This window comes from Pongo abelii, chromosome 6, assembly GCF_028885655.2.
Source record: "Pongo abelii isolate AG06213 chromosome 6, NHGRI_mPonAbe1-v2.0_pri, whole genome shotgun sequence".
NCBI classification, from domain to species: Eukaryota; Metazoa; Chordata; class Mammalia; order Primates; family Hominidae; genus Pongo; species Pongo abelii.
The window spans coordinates 53146093-53172393 of NC_071991.2; the positions used below are offsets into that span (position 1 = coordinate 53146093).

General features: G+C 38.1%; 1 protein-coding gene across 10 annotated transcripts in view; it reads left to right on the top strand.

Annotated features, from left to right (window-relative positions):
- PDE1C (phosphodiesterase 1C) overlaps window positions 1–26301 on the top strand; it is a 558870-nt gene that overhangs the window by 466952 nt on the left and 65617 nt on the right. For all 10 annotated transcript variants that reach the window (XM_054558853.1, XM_024249266.2, XM_054558851.2 and 7 more), the window contains 5 exon segments: window positions 4732–4833; window positions 5403–5523; window positions 14369–14450; window positions 17757–17877; window positions 19496–19671. In XM_054558853.1, the coding sequence (XP_054414828.1) occupies window positions 4732–4833; window positions 5403–5523; window positions 14369–14450; window positions 17757–17877; window positions 19496–19671 (602 nt within the window).

The window sequence follows — 26301 nt, forward strand, 5'->3', positions numbered from 1 at the left end:
GCTGTTATTCGAAAAGAGCAACATGATTGACAACCTTCTACCCAGACTGGTCAATAAAAAGGAGAGAACACAAAGTACCAATATTAGATCCTATACATATGAAATACATAAGAAAATGTTACAAACAACTTTATCTCAATAAATTTGACAACTTTGATGAAGTGGATAAACTCCTTTCAAAATACAACTCACCAAAATTCATACAAGATGAAACAGAAAGTCTGAACAATCCTATGTCTGTTAAAAAAATTGACTTTGTCATCAAAAATATTCCCACAAAGAAATATCCAGCCTTGGGTAGTTTAACTGGTGAATTCTATCAATATGTAAAGAACAGATAATACCAATCTTATGAAAATTTATTTAGAGAAGGAAGAAATACTATGAAATTTGTTTTATAAGACATAATTTTGATACCACACTCTGGCAAAAAATTCATAAAAAGGAATGTTAAAGACTAATGTATTTTATGAACATAGCTATAACAATTCTCAGTAAAATATTAACTAATTAAATATAACAATATACTAAAAAGATAATATATCATGTGTGATAGTTAATTTTATGTATCAACTTGCCTGGGCCTCAGTGTGTGCTGATATTTGGTCAAGCATTATTCTGTTGTTTCTGTGAGGGTGTCTTTGGATGAGATTAACATATAAGAGGGTAGACTGAGTAAAGCAGATTGCCCTTCCTAACATGAGTTGACCTCATTCAACCAGTTGAAGGCCTAATTAGAACAAAAAGGCTGACCCCCTCCCAAATAAGAGAGAATTCTTTTTGCCTGTCTTTGAACTAAAACAATGGCTCTTCCTGGGTCTTGAGCTGTCAGCCTTCAAGTTGGAAATACAATATTGGGTGTCCTGGATCTCCAGCTTGCTGATTTACTCTGCAGATCTTGGGACTTGTCAGCCTTCATAATTATGTGAGCCACTTCCTTGTAATAAATCTCTTTCTTTATATGTATATATCTTATTGGTTTCTCTGGAGAATCCTGACTCACATATTGGGCTTATCCAAGGAATGCAAGGTTAATTCAGCATTCAAAAATTAATTAAAAGAATTCCCCATATTTAAGAACAAACAGAAAATCATACAGTCATCTTAATAGATATATAACAAGCATTTGACAAAATTCAACACATTCATCACAAAAACTCTCAGCAAGCCAGAAACAGAAGGGAGCTTCCTCAACTGGATAAAAGGCATATGTGAAAAACCTATAACTAACATCAAGCTTAATGGTGAAATATTGAATGCTTTTTCCTTAAGACTGGGAGCAAGACACAGATGCTTGATCTTACATTCATCAACATTGTTAAGATGTTAATAGAAAATGACATGATTGTCTAAGTAGAAAATCGTAAGGATCTGTAAAGGAACTACTGGAACTGATAATGAATTTTGCAAGGTCACAGAATACAAGGTTAATGTAAAAAAATTATATATACACATATGCATATATGCACATATACATATATATATATAGAGAGAGAGAGAGACAGAGAGAGAGAGAGACAGAGAGAGGGAGAGAGACACTAGCAGCAAACCATTGGAAAATAAAATAATTTTTTACAATAGCACATAACATATAAAATAGTAGTAGCTTTCAAAAACAAATGCAACTCATGTTCACTAAAGATTACATAGTATTGCTGATTATAGAGGACCTAAATACATTGAGAGATATACTGTCATCATGTAGTGGAACACTTGGTATTATAAAGATGTCAAATCTTCCAGAATTTATTTATTGTTTCAATACAATTCCAATCAAAATTCCAGCAGAATTATGTTGGAAATTGCAACGATTATTATAAACTTTATATACAAATGCCAAATAATACTTTTCAAATGAAGAACAAGGTTAGAGGACTCATATTTCTTGATTCCAAGCATGCTTAAGTTACAGTATTCAAGGCAGCATTTCACTGGTGAAAGATGGACATACATAACTATGGGACAGAATTGAGAGTTTTGAAATTGACTCATCAATTGATTTATGACAGAGATGCCAAATTAATTCAATGGGGAAAAGAAAATATTTTCAACAAATGGTTTTGGAACAATGGGAAAAGATAACTTTGACCCTTATCACATGCCATACTCAAAAAATAGCTCAAAATTTGTTATAAACCTAAACGTAAAAGCTAAAATGGCAAGACTTCCAGAGGAAAATACTGAAGTCCTTGGAAGTAGGTGGAGGTTTCTCAGATAGGAGAGAAAAAGCATGAAGCATTTTTTTAATGATAAATTGAACTTTATAAAAATTAAAACCTTTTGCTATTTGGAAGACACCGTTAAAAAAAAGCAGGCCAAAAAATTGGAGAAATTATTCACAACACTTACGTTTTACATAGGTTTTGAATCTAAAATGTGTAAGGTACTTTTATAACTCAATAATAAGTAAACAATTCAATTTTAAAATGAGAAAGGTTTGAAACAGACATTTCCCTAAAAAATGTATACAAATGGAATATAAGTACATGAAAATGTGCCTGACATAATTAGTCAACAAAGAAATATAAATTAAAACCACGATGAGATACCATTACATATCCATCAGAAGAATGGCTGAAATTAAAGACTGATTAGAGGAGGCAAAGAAAAACTGAAAATGCTATACACTACTGGTCAAATGTAAAGTGATACAACCACTTTCACAAATATTTGGCAGTTTCTTTTTTCTTTTTTTTTGTTTTTTAATTGAGATGGAGTCTCGGTCTGTCACCCAGGCTAGAGTGCAGTGGCGTGATATCACCTCATTGCAACTTCCTCCTCCTAGGTTCAAGAAATTCTCCTGTCTCAGCCTCCTGAGTAGCTGGGACTACAGGCGCATGCCACAACACCCAGCTAATTTTTGTATTTTTAGTAGAGACGGGGTTTCACCGTATTGGTCAGGCTAGTCTCGAACTCCTGACCTCAGGTGATCCACCTGCCTCAGCCTCCCAAAGTGTTGGGATTACAGGCATGAGCCACCATGCTCGGCTGGCGGTTTCTTATAAACACTCAGCTGTCTTATAAACCACTCATTCTGCTTCTAGGTATTCGCCCCAGATAAATGAAAACATATGTATCTACACAAAGATTTATGTATGAATACCCATAGTAGCTTTATTCACAATAGTCCCAAACTAGAATCTAATAACTTGAATGTCCGTTAGCTGGTAAATGGATAACAAACTGTGGTATGCTCATGTGATAGAATACCACTCAGCAATAAGAGAAAATGAACTATTGATGAAGCACTATATAGACGAATTATAAATCATTTTGCTGAGTAAAGAAAGAATACATTTTGTATTATATATGTGTGTGTGTGTGTCTATGTATATACATAGAAACACGTGTGTATATATCTAGTATCTGTGTTAATATATAATGCGTATGTATGTGTATATAATAATATGTATTATCTATTACATTTTAAAATAATATGTATGTATATTTTTAAAGTGTGAATATTTTAAAATAATGTGTGTATATATGTGTATATATATCTACACATACATATACATACATATATGTATTATACATATATACATCATCTATATATACATATATACACACATATTTAATATATAATACATACATGTGTATCTATGTATGTCTACATGTATGTATATAATAAATGTGTGTATATGTATGAAATATATGTGTATATAATATATAAATATTGAAATATATAATATATATTAAATATTTGAAATATATATTATATACTAAATATATATGTGTATACTTTATGTACATATAAAACTAGAAAATTCAAACTATTTTAGATAGACATAAGCCAGATCAAACTTTGCCTGGGACTAGGTTTGAGGGTGATGGAAGTATATAGTATCATGATTACAGTGGTATTTTCAAAAACTTACTCAACTGTTAAACTCATTACATTCTGCAATTTATGTAAATTGTAAGCAGTTTATTCTACGTAAATTATACCTCAATAAAGTCGTTAGAGGCAGTAAGAAGATCAGTGATTGGCAGGGGTTGAGGGAAAAAAGAGAGAGGTGAATTGAAGGAGCACAGGGGATTTTAGGGTGCTGAATCTATTCTGTATGGATATTGTGATGGTGGATACATGGCATTATGCATTTGTCAAAACTGGTAGAACTGTACAGCATGCCCAGTGAACCTTAATGTAAACTATGGACTGTAGTTAACATAATGTATCAATATTGGTTCACTAGTTGTAACAAATGCACCACATTAACACAAGACTTTAAAAATAAGGAAACTGTGCAGGAAGAGAGGTAACATGAGAACTAGCTATACTATAAGCTCAATTTTTCTGTCAACCTAAAACTCTTATTAAAAATCAAGCTATTTTTAAAAAGATGGAATACCTGTATCCAATGTGAAATACGGATTATTAATTTACCTCCTAGGATTATTTTCAAGTTAATTCTTTCTTAAAACTCTGAATTCACTTGGAGAAAAGAGCATTTTAATACAATTTTCAGTTTCATTGAATTTTTTCCTGTGAGTTAATTTTCCAAATGATATGTGTATTCCATGTATCATATTCCTAATACATTATTTTCTTAATACTTAGCTTTCATTTATTCCTTATTTGAAAAGCTCACCTTAAAGACCCAAATTAGATTAGAAATGTCAGAAATCGTTAACTGATTTTCATTAGCAGTGGCAAAAAAAAAAACAAAACTGATTTTTACTTTCCATTTTTGACTTCCATCCTTTTTTCTCCATGGTTGTCTCTAAAAGGGAGTTTCGAACCTTGGTAATTGAAATGGTGATGGCCACAGATATGTCTTGTCACTTCCAACAAATCAAAGCAATGAAGACTGCTCTGCAGCAGCCAGAAGCGTAAGTGTGCTTGTGGCTTGTGCTTTTGTTTGTATAGGTGTTTGAATGGGTCCTTGTCTATGTGGCTATCCCTTTAAAGAGCATCTCCTTTAACACAACTTTATAGAGTGTTCTTATGCAATGATGATGTTTGAAGGAGAAAGCATAAAAGTTGTACCTATCACAATGAGGTATGTTCTCATCAGGGTTGAAAGAAATAATAGGGGCAGCGTCAGTTGTCCCCAGTGAGAATTTAAAATAATTCCCTGTGGGAAACTAAATTATCAGAGATCCCCAATGCAGAAGCAACCAATAAAAGTCAGTGACTCTTGGATTCTTGCTGTCTTTTTGAAGGATGCAGTCATTCCAGAAATGGATTTGAGTCCAGAGAGTCCAATTCCGTAATTATGGAGACCAAGTTAATGAGTATCCCAGTTGTAGGATGAAATGATGTCTTTTCCTCAATTTAGCTGAAGTGGGGTTTGAGATGGAAGAACAAAAGAGATTAAAAACTTAATGATTTTTTAAAAACTCTTACTGAGGTTCTGAAGAGTGTGGTTATCATGTGTTTGGGTGCTTTTGGTTTACAGCATTGAAAAGCCAAAAGCCTTATCCCTTATGCTGCATACAGCAGATATTAGCCATCCAGCAAAAGCATGGGACCTCCATCATCGCTGGACAATGTCACTCCTGGAGGAGTTCTTCAGACAGGTACCTTGTTGCTCTCTCTCCATCAGGGCTGTCATCATTGGATATTTTATGAGTTTTATATCTCAGCAATGCTAGGATAAGGACTATTGAGATTACAGTAATTTTGGAGAGGGGAGGGGGGCTCCACAGATTATTTTGCCTCTTGGTCATGTGATATTTGAATCTCACCTAAATACTGCTTTTTAGGACATTATGGTATTTTTATCCTACGCATTTCTGTTTGGGGGAAAAAAGTATTTCCTTGTAGCGGTCTTTTGTCAAAATGTCATTTGTGGGGTTCTTTTACTTTTTTTTTTTCTAGTGGCTCGACAAAATGACAGTTACTTTGGCATCACCCTATAGGATTAAGATGTTAATCTTGAACTCATGTCTCTATTATAATTGGTTGGGTTGTTTCTTTCTAGTGGACAAGTCCATGATGCAAAATTCCAAACCAGATGTGGCAATTTGGGGTCACGAAATCACTAGAAACTACTATTCCAATTATATTTAAACTTCACTACATCCTAAATTCCAGAGTTGTGTTGTCTATAAGAATAGGCAGGATCGGTCTGGTGCAGTGGCTCATGCCTGTAATTGCAGCACTTTGGGAGGCCGACGCGGGTGGATCATGAGGTCAGGAGATTGAGACCATCCTGGCCAAGATGGTGAAACCCCATCTCTACTAAAAATACAAAAATTAGCCGGGCGTGGTGGCGGGTGCCTGTAATCCCAGCTACTTGAGAGGCTGAGGCAGGAGAATTGCTTGAACCTGGGAGACGGAGGTTGCAGTGAGCCGAGATCGCACCACTGTACTCCAGCCTGGTGACAGAGCAAGACTCCGTCTCAGAAAAAGAAAAAAAGAATAGGCAGGATCTTTAATTATTATAAATTGTTTAAAAACAAATTTTAAAAATGCATAGAACTAGAGAAATAGAAAGGGAAATAAATGCATAGCACCAAGACCAAAGTCTTTGCAGCTCAGGCACATGCGCTAACCTTATCTCTAGAGGTGCTGCCATTCAAACATCTGCATTCAGACATGCGGGCCTGAGATTGAAGGCATGATACATAGATTTGGGGACCTAAATTGTAATAAATTCAAGTTAATACAGCTAATTCAGTTAATTCTTGCTAATTCAAGAAAAGAAGTTCAACAGCATGGATTCAGAGACTTCAGATTCCATAAAACACTACTTAATAACATGAGTCACAACTTCATCCCGCAAACTGACAAGAGATGGGCTCTTTTGCTATTTATTTAGATTTCTGAATAAATTTAGATTGTGGTAATTCTTACTCTTACGTTTCAAGTCTGAATGGAGAAATTGTAGAAGGCACCTGTGTGTGTGTTTGCCTTTGTGTGTGTTTTCCTTCTGAAACTATCTAGTAATGAAGTGGGGCTAGAGTTAACAGCACATTAAACAAATGCCAGAAGACCCTTTATTGGAGTTTATTTCAACTGATTTATGGCCTGAGTCTAATCAAATTGCTTCTCTAATTCCCTATGGTCTTATCTGTGATTTATGTTGGGGGAGCGGGGAGAGGGAAGGATTTAGGATAAGGTTGGACCAGATGTTTTCTTAAGACCCTTTTGTTAGGAAATGCAAAGAATTTCCTTCACTCTGTCTATGGTGCACATGCACACATGCACACACACATGCCGCAGCACCCCGCAGCTATTATATGTGTATGTCAACAGGTACAAAATTTAGTTTATGGTTAATTCTCTTTGCAGAGTCATTGCTCAGCCTCCCAGAGTAGTTCTCAAAAGGGACTCCATAGTGTGGGGGAAACTAGAACTATACAGGTGACTCTGCAAAATCATCCTTCACCAAGAGCTTCTTTTGAGCTATTTTTCCAAAGGCTGTTTTTCTAATAGTAGTAGGAGGATGTTCTCCAAATCTCCACTCCCCGTGTCATATGCTTTCTTTGATAATACTTTTGCAATATCACCCTGTACTACTAGTCTGTTCTCATGCTGCAAATAAAGACATACTCAAGACCGGGTAATTTATAAAGGGAAGAGGTTTAATTGACTCACAGCTCCACATGGCTGGGGAGGCCTCACAATCATGGCAGAAGAGTAAAGGGATGTCTTGTATGATGGCCAGCAAAGAGAGAGAATGAGAACCAAGTGAAAGGGATTTTTCTGTTATAAAACCATCAGATCTCATGAGACCTATTCGCTACCACGAGAACAGTATGGGGGAAACCGTAACCAGGATTCAGTTATCTCTCACCAGATTCATCCCACAACATGTGGGAATTATGGGAGCTATAATTTAAGATGAGATTTGGGTGGGGACACAGCCAAACCATGTCATTCCACTCTGACCCCTCCCAAATCTCATATTCTCAGATTTCAAAACCAATCATGCCTTCCCAACAGTCCCCCAAAGTCTTAACTCATTTCCCCATTAACTCAAAAGTCCACAGTTCGAAGTCTCATCTGAGACAAGGCAAGTTCCTTCCACCTATGAGTCTGTAAAATCAAAAGCAAATTAGTTACATCCTAGATACAATGGGGGTACAGGCATTGGGTAAATACAGCCATTTCAAATGGGAGAAATTGGGCAAACAAAGGGGTTACAGGGCCTATGCAAGTCCAAAATCCAGCATGGCAGTCAAATCTTAAAGCTCCAAAATGATCTCCTTTTGACTCTATGTCTCACATCCAGGTCATGCTGATGCAAGAGATGGGTTCTCATGGTCTTGGACAGCTCTTTCCCTGTGGGTTTTCCGGGTACAGCCTCTCTCCTGACTGCTTTCATGGGCTGACAGTGAGCGTCTGCTGCTTTTCCGGGCACATGGTGCAAGTTGTCAGTGGATCTACCATTCTGGGATCTGGAGGACAGTGGCCCTTTTCTCACAGCTCCACTAGGCAGTGCCCTAGTAGGGACTCTGTATGGGGGTTTCAACTCCACATTTTGCTTCCATAGTACCATAGCAGAGGTTATCCACGAGGGCCCTGCCCCTGCAGCAAATTTCTGCCTGGACATCCAGGTGGTTTCATACATCCTCTGAAATCTAGGTGGAGGTTCCCAAACCTCAATTCTTGACTTCTGTGCACCTGCAGGCTCAACACCATGCAGAAATCTCCAAGGCTTGCGGCTTGCACCTTCTGAAGCCATGGCCTGAGCTGTACGTAGCCCCTTTTAGCCATGACTAGAGCGTCTGGGATGCAGGGCACCAAGTCCCTAGGCTGCACACAGCAGGGGGACCCTGGGCCCAGCCCACAAAACCATCTTTTCCTCCTAGGCCTCTTGGTCTGTGATGTGAGGGCTTCCAGGAAGGTCTCTGACATGCCCTAGAGACATTTTCCCCATTGTCTTGGCTCCTTGTTACTTCTGCAAATTTGTACAGCAGGCTTGAATTTCTCCTCAGAAAATGGGTTTTTCTTTTCTCTTGCATCATCATGCTGCAAATTTTCTGAACTTTTATGTGCCGTTTCCCTTTTAAAACAGAATGCTTTTAACAGCACCCAAGTCACCTCTTGAATGTTTTCCTGCTTAGAAATTGTTTCCACCAGATACCCTAAGTCATTTCACTCAAGTTCAGAGTTCCACAGATCTCTAGGACAGGGGTAAAATGCTGCCAGTCTCTTTGCTAAAACACAGCAAGCATCATCTTTACTCCAGTTCCCAACTAGTTCCTCATCTCCACTGAGACCACCTCAGCCTGGATGTCATTGTCAATATTATCAACATTTTGTTCAAAGACATTCAACAAGTCTCTAGGAAGTTCCAAATTTTCCCACATTTTCTTATCTTCTTCTGAGCTCTCCAAACTGTTCCAACCTCTGCCTGTTACAAACTTCCAAAGTCGCTTCCACATATCAGGTATATTTACAGCAGAGCTACACTCTACCAGTACCAATTTACTGTATTAGTTCATTTTCATGCTGCTGATAAAGAATACCCAAGACTGGGTAATTTATAAAGGAAAGAAGTTTAATTGACTCACAGTTCCACATGGCTGGGGAAGCCTCACAACTGTGGTGGAAGACAAAGGAAAAACAAAGGATGTCTTACACGGCAGCCAGCGAAGAGAGAGAATGAGAACCAAGTGAAAGGGGTTTCCCCTTGTAAAACCATCAGATCTCGTGAGACTTATTCACTATCATGAAAACAGTATGGAGGAAACTCCCCCCATTATTCAATTATCTCCCACGGGCTCCCTTCCACAACACATGGGAATTATAGGAGCTACAATTTAACGTGAGATTTGGGGTGGGAGAACACAGCCAAACCATAACATACCCTCTACAGCTAGGAGTATTTTGTCCATGGCTAAAGGATAGATAATAGCTAACTCATATAGTTTGAGGTATTAAAGTGATTCTTTTTCTAATTATGAGAAAGTAAAAATGAATTACTTAAACATATGAACATTTTTTCCTCGTAAAGGAAAACTTGTTTGCACATACATATACTCGAATAAAAATGTGCTAGAGGCAATATGAAAATAACCATATTGAATTTCTTGCCTGTTGGGAAGGGACTGTTAACTCATTGGACTGGAACTATTTTTTAGTAATTATAATTCAGTAAATTATTTTTATTGACTTAATATTTTAACCTAGATGCCATAAGCTATAGTAAGTAACACATGTAAGAGAAATGCTGCCTCAGCTCTTAACTATAGATTTTAAACTGGACAATTCAAATGGGAAATCTCAATGGCACTATAGAGTGTTTTTAAAAATTACATTTGGAAAGTTGGGTTACATTTTAAAATAAGGGCATAGTCTCAGTGCTGATGGACCACATATTCCATGGTTTACTAAGAGAGTAAGTTACATCTTCAGTTTTATAACCATAATTTACAAAATCCAAGCCACTGCCTCAGGGTACTTTTTGATGAAATATTGACTTTAAAGAAGTATAAGTTCACCTCGTTGGTAAATATATCATGTTGTAAAAACTGTGAGGTTCATTTTCTTCATATTGCTGTACAATTTTATATTTTGCAAACATCTCTTACAATTCTTTTAATTTAATCCGTGTCTATGGTATTTTTTCCATTTTTATTTATTACACGTGTTGGTGAGTTTTTTCCTTTGTTCTCTATGAAATTATCAGATTGTTTTATTGTTTCTCTTTTTGTTTATAGTGCCTTCACTGGCCTTTTTATTTTTATCAATTCAGTTCTCTCAATTCAGTTCTCCTTTGAGCTGCTTCCAGCACAATCTGCATTAATGTGATAGTTCTAGTTTTCTTCCCTTTTCAGTGTCTTTCCTGTGCTCTGCTAGGTCTCATTCTCCTGAGCCCTTGTTCTTAATAATTTCAGGAGCTTCTTTCTGTTAGTAGTGGCACCATTTATCTGATGAGTGTTCCCCATCTGTTGTTTGTTTGAAGTTCTTTATTCTTGCTTCTGCTGCTGATGGTATAATACTTCCTTCTCCTCCCTTTGCTCTTTTTCTTTTATCTCTTCCTTCCTCTTCTTCTTCACCTTTTTCTTCTTCCCCTCCATCTTCTCCATCATCTCTTTGTCCTCCTCCTTCTACTCTTCTTTCTGCCCCTTCTCCTCCTCTTGTCTTTTCTTCTTCACTTTATTATTATTATTTACAATCTTTGAGTGAAATGTATGCTTTTCAGACCAACTATTTGCAGATTTGTACCACAGGGCAATCAGAGCAGTAGTATTCTAAGCTATCTAGAATTGTCCTTGGTTTATTATTAGGGTCCTATGAAGCGGTGTGTATGTGCGTGTGTGTGTGTGTGTGTGTGTGTGTGTGTGTGTGTGTGTGTGTGCCTTTACTTCTTCCTTACTTTTATAGGGCCTCTTGCAATTCAATGTCTATTCTCTACCTAGCCTCTTGGCATCTTGCCTTATTCCTCTCTGATATTTACAGCATTTGGCAGCACTTTCTCATATAGTTTTGATTTTAGATTATAGATTTTTCCTAGGATGTGTGATTGCATTTCTGTTTCTTACTCTCCTTATTTTTGAGGTGATAATTTCTGAAAGAGCTAAAACTTTACTATGCTATCTTAAATCCAACATCACAATGCCTTTCTCATATGTTATATTTGTGCCTTCCTCCCCGGGAAAGAAGGATATACATTGCTGTGCTTTGTTCAACTTGATCCTTCTGTTGCTTTCCCAAACATTTCCTTTTTCTTCATTTCTCCTGAAAAGACTCACTTGAGATATTACTTAAATGTCTTTGGAAGCTCTTGCATTGGCAGGTGCCATCTTCTCTGTGAACTTCCAATACAGATGGAGCCCTTGTTTCTTTTGACTGGTTTGCTGCTTACATATAGCTACCCCCAAATGTATAACAACACACATAAATGGAAGTTTTGAACTCACTCATGTACAGTATAGGACTCATATTTCTTGATTGGCAGGTGGTTCTATGATAAGCAATGATTTTAGACCATATTCTGCCATCTACCTTGCTTCCAAAGTGCTTGTCTACATCAAACCAGCAAACTGGGGAAAACATGGAGAAGTAGGCATAAGAGATATTGTAGGGCTGAACTGTGGTAGAAATGCATCCCTTCTCTTGTTCTGTTATTGAGCACTAACTGGCAGTGATTCTAGGCAGTGGAGTCTAGCTGTGTAGACAGGAAATGGAGGAGGAGAAGAATAGGGGTTTGGTGAATAGCTACTTGCCTAACTGCACTCTTTAGTTTGTCTGTCATGAATGTCTGAGTGGCCAAAGGAACTTGAGTGTTTCTAACCAAATTAGTCTTTTCATTTATTCAACAAATATTCATTATCTTCCTTCTGCATACCAACTACATGACTTTGTCAGTTGGAGTTATCTTAACCCCTACTGCAGGAATGATACTTATTTTTCTGAGCTGCCCTGGAAAAAAAAAATGAGTGAGTTTTTAAAAATCCTTTGTGTAAATAGAGACTTTTGCCCTCTTTTGAAAATGTTGACCTCTTCAATAAAGAGGAAGTGTATGAATAATTTTAAGCTATAGCTATAGAGTCATACAGTATTGTGTTATCACTCAAGTTGGACTCATAAGTAGAAATTTATTCCTCAACATTATTATCAGCACTGTTTTTTTTTCAATTCGTAAGTATATCTGCTTTCCAAAGGGAATTCAATTACCTCTGTTTTAAAAATAAGCTTTTATTAGTCGAGTCTACACAGTTCAATTAAATACAAAGCATGTAAATTATGTGTATATTTGGATATGGACAAGTTCGTGGAATTAGGAGTTATTTAGTATCAGGTGATTGTTCAGTAATGAAATCCAAATTAGTGTTTATATTTTAATAGTCAAATGGAGAGTGTTCACACCCTCACCATTAAAATGTACTGACAGAACAATTTGTATCCCTGCTACATGGGAATAAAAAGGGTTTTATTTGTTTTAGCTGAACTATCCCACCAAACCGTCTACATCACTAGAATTTATGTTATAAATACACTTCCTTTTCTACATATCACCTAGGTAGAAATCACTCAGGAGGAAATCATTTTTATCATGCCACTTGAGGAGCAGTTTTCAGTAGAGCGTACTTGAAATAAAGAAGCCATTGTGTCCACTGGGGTATCTATATAGGAAGAGGGTGCAGAAGGAACTGAGCCACTTAGGGACTATTCTTGAGACCCTTGGATGTCCCCAGCTCCCACTGTGACCCCACTGTTGAGCTTCCTCAGACACACACTCCTTTTCCGTCCTTTCAGTTAATGCTACATGTGAGCCAACATCCGTTCTCTTTGGTAGCATGCCTTAAAAAGAAGAATCATCCAGTTTTGAACCAGGCCTGGTTGCAGGTTGTTACTACCCTTTATTTGCTATTAAATTAATTTATTGACAGTACTTATTACAGTCGGAGGGTATTAGGTGAACAAATTCACTAAAGGTTTCTCGAATCTTGACCTTAAATATTAGAGCCACCCATTGGGAAACAACAGTAGTTCTTTTTATTTATTTACATGCATTTTTCTCTTTCATCCTTATAACCCTATGAGGTAGAGATTACTATCCCACATTTAGCAAGTGATAAAAACTGAAATGTATGGAAGGAAAATAACTTACCTATGATCTATGTCACATCTAGTAGGAGAAAGGGATTCAAGCACAAGTCAGTAGCTATTATCCTGAGCCAGTAAAATGAATTAGCACAGCTTCACTACTATAAGAAGGGTGATATATTTTTTTTTCCTTTCCTCTGGGGGTATGACAAGTATTAAGCCTCTGGCCCAAGTTTTTAGAAAACATCTCCATCATTATTTAGACTTTTCATAATACTTATTATGGTGATGCTTTTTGGTGAAATTGAGAATATATTGGTCAGACAATTGTGTTTTATTGTTGTCTAACTTCGTAGACACAAGCAATTATTTATTCTGACTCTTTTTGGTCCACTTTTCATTATGGACTGGTCTCTGAGGTTAAGAACCCAGAAGCACTTGCTTCAAATGTGTGTGGCTTTAGGTAGCACTAGGAGAATCAATCTAAATCAGTCCAGTTTGAATTTTAGTTTCAGACACTGCCCACATCTGGGAGGAGTTCAGTAGCTAGGCAAAGGCCACAGGTTGACCCAGGATGACTTGAGAAAACACAGAAATTCTGCCTTCAGCGCTGGCTGCAGGCCACAAGATATGTTGCCTGTTGCCCTATTTTCCATGGAGGTCCTAGTACTGCCCAATGAGGCTTTCTTTACAGCAACATGAACTTTGCAGTTGGGTGGAACTATTGGATCCCAGAGGGCTTCAGCCTTTTGTGGTCTTTTATGTAGAGAACCAGTCTCCATAAAGACTTATTATATAATGTAATTGTAATAATTAAAATAAAGACCAGTGGCCTCCGTGGGAGCAGAAGTCGCTAAATGAAATCTGGGTGACCCAGCCTACTGTTCCTTAATTTACTATGACCTTTTATTTTTCCAGGGTGACAGAGAAGCAGAGCTGGGGCTGCCTTTTTCTCCTTTGTGTGACCGAAAGTCCACTATGGTTGCTCAGTCACAAGTAGGTACGTGTTTGCCAGCTCTTTGAATAGAAGGAAGCACCAAAGCAGGAAGCCTGTAGAAGTAAGCACAGATGATCCCAGCGGTTCTTTGCCTGGGAAACTGGCTGCATTCTGCCATGTTGTGCTCATGGCTCTGCCTGATTTGATTTATGGAACCACTGTCTATTCTTCTATGTGGCTTGTTCATGGGAGAATTGGACAATGGCACTCTTGGTGTCTCTGTCATTCCCTGTCAAGAGAAAGAGGGGGCCCCAACTTTCCAAGGAGATAGCAAGTGTCATTGGCAGGAAGCCCATTCTACTCCATCCGTCCATTCTGCATGCAGGACTGTAAGCTGACAAGGCATTTCTACTCACTGTTGCTTCTTCTAGCTCTGTTTTCAGGACAGCCCCATTTCCTGGTTGAATCTACTTCCATGAATGGATCCTTTAAAATGTTTTCTTCCTTCTTTCCTGTCTTCCTTCCATCCTTTCTTTTCTTTAAAGCACTTTTTTTAGGTAAGGATAAATTTTGAATTGCTAATAACCATAATATATGCATTTAAAAAATCTTCATCTATGGGAGAGGACACCAGTGCCCTATCTAAATTAAATGTTGTCAGTGATCTCTACCTTTGAAGAGTCTGAAATCATTTAAGAAAATTCAATAAGAATTAGGCATTTTTCTACTTGTGTTTTGAGCGCTTATGCTTTTTTTATAATGTATATTGAGTCTTCATATATTGGGCATTGCTAGACATGATAATAGATGTTATAGGAACAAAGACAAATTATACATGGTACCTGCTCTCAAAGACATTAAACCAGTATTGGGTTATGGGCAAAATGTTACAAAAACAAAAATCTATTAGAATGTTATAATGCTAAGGTAGACTTTTGTACATAGTACAATAAGGTACACAACAGAATGTGTGAACCATTAGGTTTATTAAGGGGTAATATTTGAGTTGAGTCCCAAGAAGTGAATAGGCATTGTCTGGGCAAATGGTGATCTGTGTTGGAGGTGAGCTAGGGGTGGGTAGAAGGGTATTCCAGGCAGAGAATGTAGCATATACAAAGCAGGGAAACTTAAAACTGCCTGGTATGGTCAGCAAATTCTAAACATTTCCATATGGCAAGAACATTGGGTACGGAGTAGGATGTAGTGAGGGACGTATCAAGACCAGATTTTATATAGTGTTAATAATAGCATGTGTTTATACTTTCTTGTAGGAAATGAGGGCATATCTAAAGAATTTTAAGTGAGGTTAAAAATATATAAATTTATGTTTTAGCCTGTGGGCTTAATCTGGCCTACCACCTGTTCTTGTAAATAAAGTTTTATTACAACACAGCTAAGTGCATTCATTTACATATTGTCTATGGCTGCTTTAGCACTTCAGTGGCAGAGTTAAGTGGTTTTGATAGAGATGATATGGCCTGCAAAGTCTAAAATAACTATCTGGTCCTTTACAGATAAAGTTTGCCAACCCTGTTTTTAGAAGATTTCTTTGCCAGTAGCATAGAGGATTAATTGGAGGATTTTCAGTAAGATTAGAGGCAAGGAAAGTAGTTGAGTGCCTCCTACAGGATTACAAAGAAGAGATGATGAATATCAGAACTAAGGTAGTAACAGGGCCTCTCCAGAAGAGAGGTAGCACATAAGGTGTCAAGGATTTGGCTGAACGCAAAGCTGAGATAAAGGCAGAACTCTAGATTAAGTGGTTGGACCATGATCCCATTTACAAAGGTTGTGGGGAAGCTTATGAGTTAGTTCTGGTTTGGACATGTTGAGCTTAATTTGTCAGGAAAAAAAAGGCAAAAATGGTGTCATCAAATACTTTAGTTTCAGCTTAAAACTACACTATAATTAACCGTAATACACAGTACATACTACACATACACAATTACAACACTGTGTTAACCATAATACACTTTTGGCTATCACTGTTTCCTTATCAATCAGGATACTATTGGTATTTGGTTGAGACAATTCTTGTTTTGTCAATTACATTGCAGGACTTTTAACATCCTTTACTGCTGAGCATTAATGCCACCTTTACCTCTACCTGGACCATTGTGAAAACTAAATATGCATTCATACATTTCCAAACACGCCCTTCGAAGGAGAATGGGCAACATTTACTCTGGTTGATATTTAGTTTCATTCCAGTTTTCATGTGGCTGTGTAATGAATTACCACCATCCCCACTAGCTTCAGCTCCTATTTTTTTCTCCTGATTGTCGCAGAATATTTGGGTGTCTGAGCTGTTGGGACAATCTCTGTAGCCCGACTTCAGCCATCTCTCTAGCACGGTGATCTTACAAAGGTATAGTTCTAGGTCTGAGCCCTGTTTGACTTTCCAGTCCTGTTTCTTCCAACTCTGTTTGCCCTCTGCCATCTAGATGTGTCCCCTGTACCTCAAAGTCAGCAAATCTGAAACTGAGCCCATTGTCTTTTCTCGGCCATATTCTCCTTCTATTTTCTGTTTTCCCTGCTTTGTTGTTGGAGTGTCTTTGGCAGATCCCATACAGAGGCAGTACCACCTCCTGCTGTGCAGGTATCCGTGCCTGCTTTGCATTTCCACTTTATAGTGGCACTGGTTCCAGCCTTCTTTATCTTTTGTTTAAACAATTGCAATAGCTTCTAAATGATTTTCTCATCCTTCTCCCTTCCTGCTTTCTTCCTTCTTATCTATCTTGCCAGATTAACTTTCCAAAGAACATTTAAAAACTCTTATGACAATGCAGCTCAAACATCTCCAGGAGCCTCCAGTGTCCACCTAAGTCCCAACCCTCTATCTGAACACTTAGAAGCCTCCCTTCCTAGAACTGTCAATAACCTGACTTCCCAAGCTTTCCTTCCCCAAATCCAAAAGAATCCCTACTCCCTAGTCAGTCCCCAGACACATCTTACACCCTCCCATCTCTGTCACTTGGCTTTTTCCATTCCCACCACCCAGAGTAAATAGCCACATCTTCCTCTCCACCCATTCTTAAGGGTTCAGCTCAAATGTCACAACTTCAGGCAGGTTGTGTTATTCAGTCTTGGTCTTTTACACAGCTCTTATCACAGTGCTTGTTCTGTAGTGGGTGTTGAGTATGTATTTCTTAGGCGCTTTATTGAACTGTATCCTGAAAAGTCATAGGAAGTTATGTAGGAGAAATGAAACTGACATGTAATATTCAAATCAAGGAATACATAAAGTACATAAGATCAACCCATTCTCTTTTAATCTGATCTGGAACTTCTAGATCAGTTTCTTCTGGAAAGTATGGAAAGGCCCAAGGTAATATGTGGTTCCTCTGAAGCATTGCTGTTTCTCTTCAGGTTTCATTGATTTCATCGTGGAACCCACCTTCACTGTGCTTACGGACATGACTGAGAAGATTGTGAGTCCATTAATCGATGAAACCTCTCAAACTGGTGGGACAGGACAGAGGCGTTCGAGGTCAGTGGGGAAGCTTGAGGGCTGAGGGTGAGGTTGGCCTGTCCTTGAGGATAGAATTCTTCTTTTGCTGGGGATGGGGATGGTATTTCATAATGACATTTGCCTTAGCTCCTTCTCATAAAAATTTGTCTGCCTCTTTCCTCTTCTCAGAGGAGTTGAAATTGCATTATCCGTACTCTCCAGGCTAAACTGTAAGAGGTGACCAAGGTCTAAATCATGACCAGCAGGCACCTGGTGCTGCCCCTCCGCCACCCCATTTGCTGCATGTTTACCTGCTGTGCCCAGACAATCCTTGCTCATGTAATACTCCACAAAGACAGTACCACTCATCAAGAGTACTTACAAAGAAATGAAACTGACTTTCATTTCAAGGTTTGCACAAAGAACGAAGTAGAGAAAAAGAATCGAAAGCTTGAAATCACCTTCTACCACCACATCATTATATCAAGGGCAGATCCTCATCACTTACTCCTGACCTCATCACTTACTAGCTGTGCAATCGCAGGCAAATTGTCTCACTTCCCCCATCTGAGAAAACGTGGATTATAATACTCAGAGGTGGCTGGGAAGACTAAATAAGTTGTTAAATCTGTGTTAAACCTTACAACAGGATCTAGAACAGAGGAAGTGCTAGCTACAATAAAGTCTTTATTAGATATACTACTGCTATTACGACTACTACTAATCTCCTTGTTCATGTAAAACGGTGGGCTTTGTCATAAAGGGGGAAGAAGAGAAATGGAATGAATAGGAAAAGGAGAAGCAAAGAGCAGGAAAAGGAGTAAAGAAAGACAGGCGTTAGGACAGGGGACCCCAGGGATGCTCCAGATGGATAGACCCTCTTAAGTTTGCTAACAAGGAGGACAGAGCCGCCTGCCAGAGTCCCCATGGCCCCATACCTCTTCAGGCAGTGACTGAAATATATTCTGCTTGTCTAGTCCATCATGAATTTGTATTCCTACCAGTCACTTCTTTAACCACTTGGTAGCAGTAGTTACTTCTTTGAGATTTTCCAGAAAGATGGTGCTTTCTAATATTTACAAAGTTACCCATAAGGTCTTTTGCATGACCTAGTCCCTCACAATCTCCATGCTGTCCGCATTTCCATCTTCTTCCAGCAACTTAAGGAAATTATCACTTCCCCTGGACTTGGGTATGCTGGGATCAGAAAGACCTTTGCAGGGGAATGGTAGAGCTGGAAAGAAAGAGGAGCAAGTTGCTAGGTAACTTGGAAAAGTGGTCAGTGTGGAAGCAGGTAGGTGAACTGTGGAATTAAGTAGATGTCCCAGTTCAAATTAGTCAGTTTCAGAGAACAGAGCAGAGAAAATTCACATGAGGGGATTCTGGTTATTGGGAAAAAAGAAGAGGCCAAATAGCAAAGAAGAAATATGAAGAATATAGAGACTCTTGAGACTGCAATGTTGATGTTTTTCCTGCTGAAAATTCAGAATTTCCCACCGGTCATATGTGGAAAATAGAATAATTATAAACCTCAGGATCCATAAATTTCACAGCAATAACTTTAGGAGTGCTAACCATTCCTCTCCTGGGCTTGCTCATTGGCAGACATTTTCCAAACACTAACTCTCTTCTTCGGTATGATTTTTTTCTTTTCCAGTTTGAATAGCATCAACTCGTCAGATGCCAAGCGATCAGGTGTCAAGAGCTCTGGTTCAGAGGGAAGTGCCCCGATCAACAATTCTGTCATCCCCGTTGACTATAAGAGCTTTAAAGCTACTTGGACCGAAGCGGTGCACATCAATCGGGAGAGATGGAGGGCCAAGGTACCCAAAGGTAACATGCCACAGACCTGTCCAAAGCAATTCAGCATAAAACAAGGTTGTCTTCTCTGAGATATGTGTGTTACAAATAAAGCACAGTTGCTCAGGATGCAGATTCAAATTGCTGAATATTAGAATCTACCATCTTTTGATCTTCATAATATCTACGAATCAATGCATGATAAAATGCAGCAGACCTGCAAGCCTCCTGACATGATTCCCTTTATGCTGTGAGACTAAACTCCTTTTTCCGGTATGAAGACTCTACAGGACATGGGTGTTATTATTTCTTGATTTCTGCTAAACATCTTGTCGTTTTCACATGATGTCATGTGGCACAACTGTGAGGCTTTTATTTCTTCTTTTACCTAAGTAAAGACCCGCTAATAGTCACCTTGCCTTGGCCATTATGTTGGGATATAAGGAGATTTAATTTTCTTACAGGCATTTTTATATTCCTTTCATATTCTCAGTTTCTCTTCATGCATTGCTCAAACCATATAACTGATCTTCTGAGATTATGGTAAATTGTCGGTAAACAGAAATTCCCTGAAGCAGACATCATCAAAACTAAAAGTTGTGGCCCTTGGTACTATCAACAGAAAAATATGGAAATTTGTATGATTTGAGAAGCTTAAATTCCTTTGTTCATATGTGCATTTGTGACTACTAAGCATGTCCTCCATGATCGATACATTCTACATTATCATACTAGGGAGAGATGCCCTTGTGCACAGGTAGCACAAACCTGAGATAAGGGGTCTGACACTGTGATGCCTGATTCCAGGTGGGGACAAAGACATGGTGGCTCTGGGAGCCCAGTGAGGGGACGGGGCTTCCTGGAGGTGAGCCTTCAACAAGAGTCAGCTTTTGCTAACATCTATTGCATGCCTACTGTGTGCCAGGCTGTGCCCGGTGCCCGGGGTACAGAGATGAGTAACAGACATCCTTGCCCTCAAAGCTCACAATCTTGTGGCAGGGGAGGGGACAAGACATTACTACAGAATTTCATTCAAAGGAAGAATGGAAGTTCAGTCAAAGCCCTGAAGTTGCCACCGGCACCACCAGCCTAAGCCCTAGGCCCTCACATCAGACAAAAACACATCATCCCCTCCCCAAACACAACATCTCACATTTTTACCCTCCTGGTGTCAGTATACCAGGTGAGAAGGGTGGGGACGGTGGGTAAGAGCATGTTCTAGCAGTGTTGGTTCCCATACATCGGGTTGGGGCTGGGGGTTCTGCTTCCAGTGTAGGAAAGCAGCACCCTCACTGTTGGAGTTATTCAAAGGCTTGTCCACAAAATTCTGTCCAATTTTGTGACTTGTCCATAAAATTCCGTTCAAGTGGCTGCTCATTTCAGGTGAGGAAAAGGGTTTATATTTATGGCACTTTTAGGGCATAATTGAACCCTTATCGTTTCAGGACAGATGTTGCACCTTGAGCTATGGAGGGAGCCAACACCTCTTCCATATTTTAAGTGCACCCTCTCCTAGTCCATTCAAATGCTTTAAACATTTGAATCCTCCCTGTTGGCAGGCGTTGCAAGCAGCGATGGCAGCTACTGCATCATCTGCAAGGAAACACTCTCTTATAATCAATTACACTCATTACACTTGAAAATTCAATATCTGACAACATGCAATTTAAAGAGGCACTTCAAAATAATTTGTTTGCAATTATCTGGCTTACTAAAATTACCTTCAGAAACTAATCACCTGGGGAAGCATTTGACAGTTTCAGGAGAAAACTGGCCCTTTAAAAGGAACAGATATGTAAACAGCTAATAATTTTTAAATGCATTAGATATGGGGATAGAGATAACTATATATTTGAACTATTTTGGAAGCACAAAGAAGTTGTCTGTAGTCCTGCTTGGGAGTTTGGGAAGGCGTCATGTAGCAGACTTCTGGGATTAAGACCTGAAGGAGGTGTTGTATTTAGAAATGGGAACAACAAGAAAGGGGTTGGGCAAAGGCACAGAGCCTGGTGTTACAGATATTTTGTGGGAGAATAGTTTGGTTATCAGGGCACATTTCAATTAGCAGGGAAGGGGAGAGAGAATTGAGTCTTGACTGTAAGGGTTTTTTTTGGCAAATTCAGATAGGTTCTTTGAGACTCACTTTGGGGATGATAATGTACATCGCAGAATTGAGGTGACTAGAAATAATACCTATAAAGCACTGAGAAAGGAGCCTGCACAAGGTTGATACCTAAGTAGTAACTGTTATTTATGCAAATTGGAAAAGAAGGTTAGAGGTTTGAATACAAAGTTCAGGTGGTGGTGAAAATAGCAACCTGTAACTAATATTTTATAACATTCTTAGCAGCTCAGTAACGCTGTTGACTGGTTGACTGGTGCTAATAAGAAATCCAGTTCGCATCTGTTTTCTGTTGGTGGTGGCTGTTTTGTTTGTTGCTCTTTTTTTCCAGATGACCCTGATTTCAAGAAAGGCTGTCCTCCATGGGGCACTTGAACATGTATTGTTAGTAAATGCACTGGAAATGGGTCTTGGTTTTGTTAACCAACCTGATTTACAAAACTAGGTAGGCAAGAACTGATAATTATTAGGAAAGATTAAATAAATATTTTTATAGCCCTTAGAGTTAAAAATCACTGTTCCCAACCAAAGATGTATGGACATAACAATTTTCAAGTCTAATCAATATTGATTAATTTCCATTTAGTATTTAGTACTTTTTTTTTAACACTTATTTTCTGATGTAAGACTAACGTGTTTAGGTTACAAATGTTGAAGTATAAAATATATATATATATAAAAGAAAATGAAAATTACTAATTACCTCTCTAGACTTATATAACTATTATTAAAATTCTGATGTTATTCTTTTTAATTTGCTTTTCTGTACATACGTATAAGTAAAAATTTTGCCCACAAATTGGGATCATAATATAATATTGTCTTGTATTTGGCCTTTCTTTTGAATATTTTATTCTGATACTGAATATTGTGATTTACAATATATAATTATTCATTTGCATATTTTTCTCATTTTTGAGTTTTTAATGTTGATTGAAGTTTTCTGTCAGCTGGAGCACTTCTTTCTTTGACTAAAATTTTCAGGAAGCGGGAACACCTTCTATGTTCTTAAATGTCTAGAAGCACCTTTCTTTTGTTCTTGTATAGAACTGAGATTTGAACTAGTCAAAATTCATATAGTATTTTGGGTTTTCTGGTCAGTTGCTCTCTCTTTTCTCTGTTTTTTCTCTCTCTTTCTCTCTCTGGTTGTAGGTAGTTTAAGTAGGCATTTCAGACAATTATATCAAGGGATAATTAGCCCAATACGGTTTTTAACTGAGACCCTATAGTATCATTATTCAGGAAGACAAAGAAATCAATGTATTTCCCCAAAACTGTACAGACATGCATTGTGGGGTAGAACTGGCTCTCCACTGGGAGGAAGCAAATTTATGGATCTTGAGGGCTCTGCTCTATCTTAACTCTTAGCTGCTTGCTCTTGGCTGTTTTCATACCAAGTCCCAACACCACAGACAGTCTGACATGGGAAGCCAAAGGAAACAGAAATGAACTGCACATCTCTTGCTTTCTACTAGTCAAGAAGCCTAGTAGATGCTGAATCTAAGACCTGAAAAGTGAATTCTCTGTATACTTGCTGTTATTGGAACCTGTGAGCATGTACAAAATAACTGTTCTCAACTCCTTTTTCTTGTTGTATGAAAATTTCATCTATACTGATAATTTCACCCAGAAAATATAAACGAATATGATTGCAGTTAAGAAGACCTACCTCCTGTCAATGTATTTTCTTTTTTCTTATTTATGTGCTTGCTTGTTTCAGTCTACAAATTTTGAGTTGTACCACTTTGGGTGTCATGCAGTCGATCACACTAATGTCAGCTATCTCAGAGATGTGACTAAGAGAGAGAAATTGAGTAGAAAAGCTGCAGGACCACCTGCTGGAACATGATTGCTGTAGAGAAATCATACAGTAGGATAGGCTCATATCTGATTTGATCATGATGTCAGAAGGGCTACCATTCATTCATGTAAACTTGAATTGCCCGATAGCTACAGTTGAGGGAAAACCAGGTTTGTTTCTGAAATGTACCCCCTGCCACCAGTTTTTTGTATGTTTTTTGCTAGATTTCCCATGGGAAATTGGTCTGACTCAGTTGTCAAATGAATTTCTCTTGCTCAGATAATATTTTATACTCTCTTATAGCAAACCAGAATTTAATACTTTCAGTTTTTTTCAAAATTATTTCCAACTTGGGGTTATTTTGAATATTGAAAATTTGCCATGGATTCAGTGGGGATTCTGTGAGGGGCTTATAAATTATTTTCTAAAATTGATACCAGGTTCTGAGTATGAATGAATTCTTCTCTTGCTTGCCTCAGTTTCCCACTCTGTAGTAAAAATAGTCATCTTTTTACTCACCTACATTATTGGTTAAGGAAACTAACATTTGTCAGATGACTACTCTTTCAGAATAAGACTTAGAGTTTATATATTTTCTGTATTTTATGCCTGTCTAAATTGCTGAGGACTGATGAAGATACATACAGATAAGGTTACACTTGCATATAGGATAAGTCACACCCATAGGGTACATTTCATTTAGTCAACAAATACTTCGAGTGTATGCTACACACCAGGCACCATGCTAAGCACTGGGAATTCAGTAGCAAGGATGACATTTAAACCCCATCCTCAGTCACTGAAGAAGGATGAGATAAAGCCTGAGTGAACATTCCAGGGGACCTTCTGTGGTCCTGCATCCTACTGAGAATGCCATCTCACCATCTTCTTCTGCAAGAGCATTCTTTCACTCTGTAGTTGTACCTTTCTATAAAGGCCAGAAGACATATTATACTTTACATGCACATAATTATGTTGTTTGTAAAGAAATCTTTCCTCACCTTTTCAATGTAAATTACAAATACATCCTTTTGGGGAGTAGAATGTCATGAAATACTGAATGGCGAACATTTAACATTTAAATCAGTACTTCTCAACTCTGTATGTTTAAATCACCTGGAAAACATTCAAACTATCCTATTCTTGCCCCTCCTTCTCCAGAATCTTATTTAATTTGTTTGGGGATGAGGCTAGGGCATTGGTTTGGATGGATGGATGGATCAACGAACGAAAACATAATATATTAAGGAAGACATCTTAGGTAAGCAAATATAAAGGCAGGAGAAGTAGAGTAAACCAGACATCATAGACTTTCACAAAATACATGTCATAAAGCCTCGTGAACGTGTGAAACTGGACCAAATTTGGGCTTTGAGCTCTTTAGCAACTAAAACAAAGGGAAACATGATAGATGCATAGTCACTCTGGTGTCCATTAGATTAAAAACAAATGGATTATTTATGAGTGTTAGCTTTTTTCCAGGACCAAGGCTAACACAAAGGAAATAAAGAAAACACCTGATAATGATGTGTGGAGCATTTTAAAACACATGTAGAGAAAAATGTAATAATACTTTTCCCAGTGGAAGTTGATGGCACAGGCTGGAAGACCTTTGGAGTGAATTAAGCACTACATGGGATGAGTCTCTAGAACCTTGGAGGATTGGGCTCTGTTGTGTGTCTTCTGTGTAGGTTATTCTCTACAATGCAATGCCACCTCATTGCCTCCAAAGCCCTGCATGATCTGAACCCTGCTTGTCCTTGGTCATTTGACCACGTCATCTGTCACTAAGCCCTTGTTAAATTTACTTTAACCATACTCAATGTTCTTTGAGCATACCAAGCTCATTTCTACCTCATGGCCTTTGCATTTTCTAGTTCCTCTGACTGAGATACTATTTGTCCAGATTATTGCATGGCCAGCTGTTCATCATTTAGGACTTGGTTAAATGTCACCTTGTCAAGGAGGCCTTCCTTCTCCACCTCCTTGTCTAATGCAATTTCCCTCCCCTATGCTGATTATATTCCAGCATATTACTCTGCTTGGTTTTCTGCAAAGCACTTTTTACAAACTGCAAGTATCTTAGTCATTTGTTTACTTAATTATGATCTCTTCTTTGTAAATCGACTTGCTTGCTGCTGTATTCCTCGTACCTAAAATAGTGCTTAATGCTACAACTGCTCAATAAATATGAGTTGGATGAGTGAACCAATCTTTTCATAAATACTTAACCTATGCATTTCTGCTGTGGTTTTGACTAAGCACAGAGCCAAGCCCTTTTATAATCAACTGGATTAGAAATAATGCTAGCATCTTTTTCATTAAAAGGAAAGACACAGGCCAGGTACCTGGCCAAACTAAAGGCTACCTCTCGTCTTGTGGACAGTTAGAAGACCATGTTTTTTTCATAAGGCTCAATTATCCCCTTCCTTGTTTTAAATTAACAAACAGTGTCCTCAGTGTGTTTGTCTTCAGTTGCTCTAGTGTTGGATATTTTCCCTTTTTGTTTTGTAATCAATTGTTTGTGTTTAAACTCTAGGTCTTAAGGAAGCCCACATGAAGCTGCAGTTTTTACTGTGGCTATGGGAAAGTTTTATGATGTCTCTCAGCCTTGATTTCCACATTTGTCAAATTGAGTCACAGTAACAGTAGCTGCTGTAAGGTCATTTTGAGGATGAAAATAAATAATCCCCAAAAAACACTCAGCATAATACTTGGCAGAGAGAACACATTCAATAGA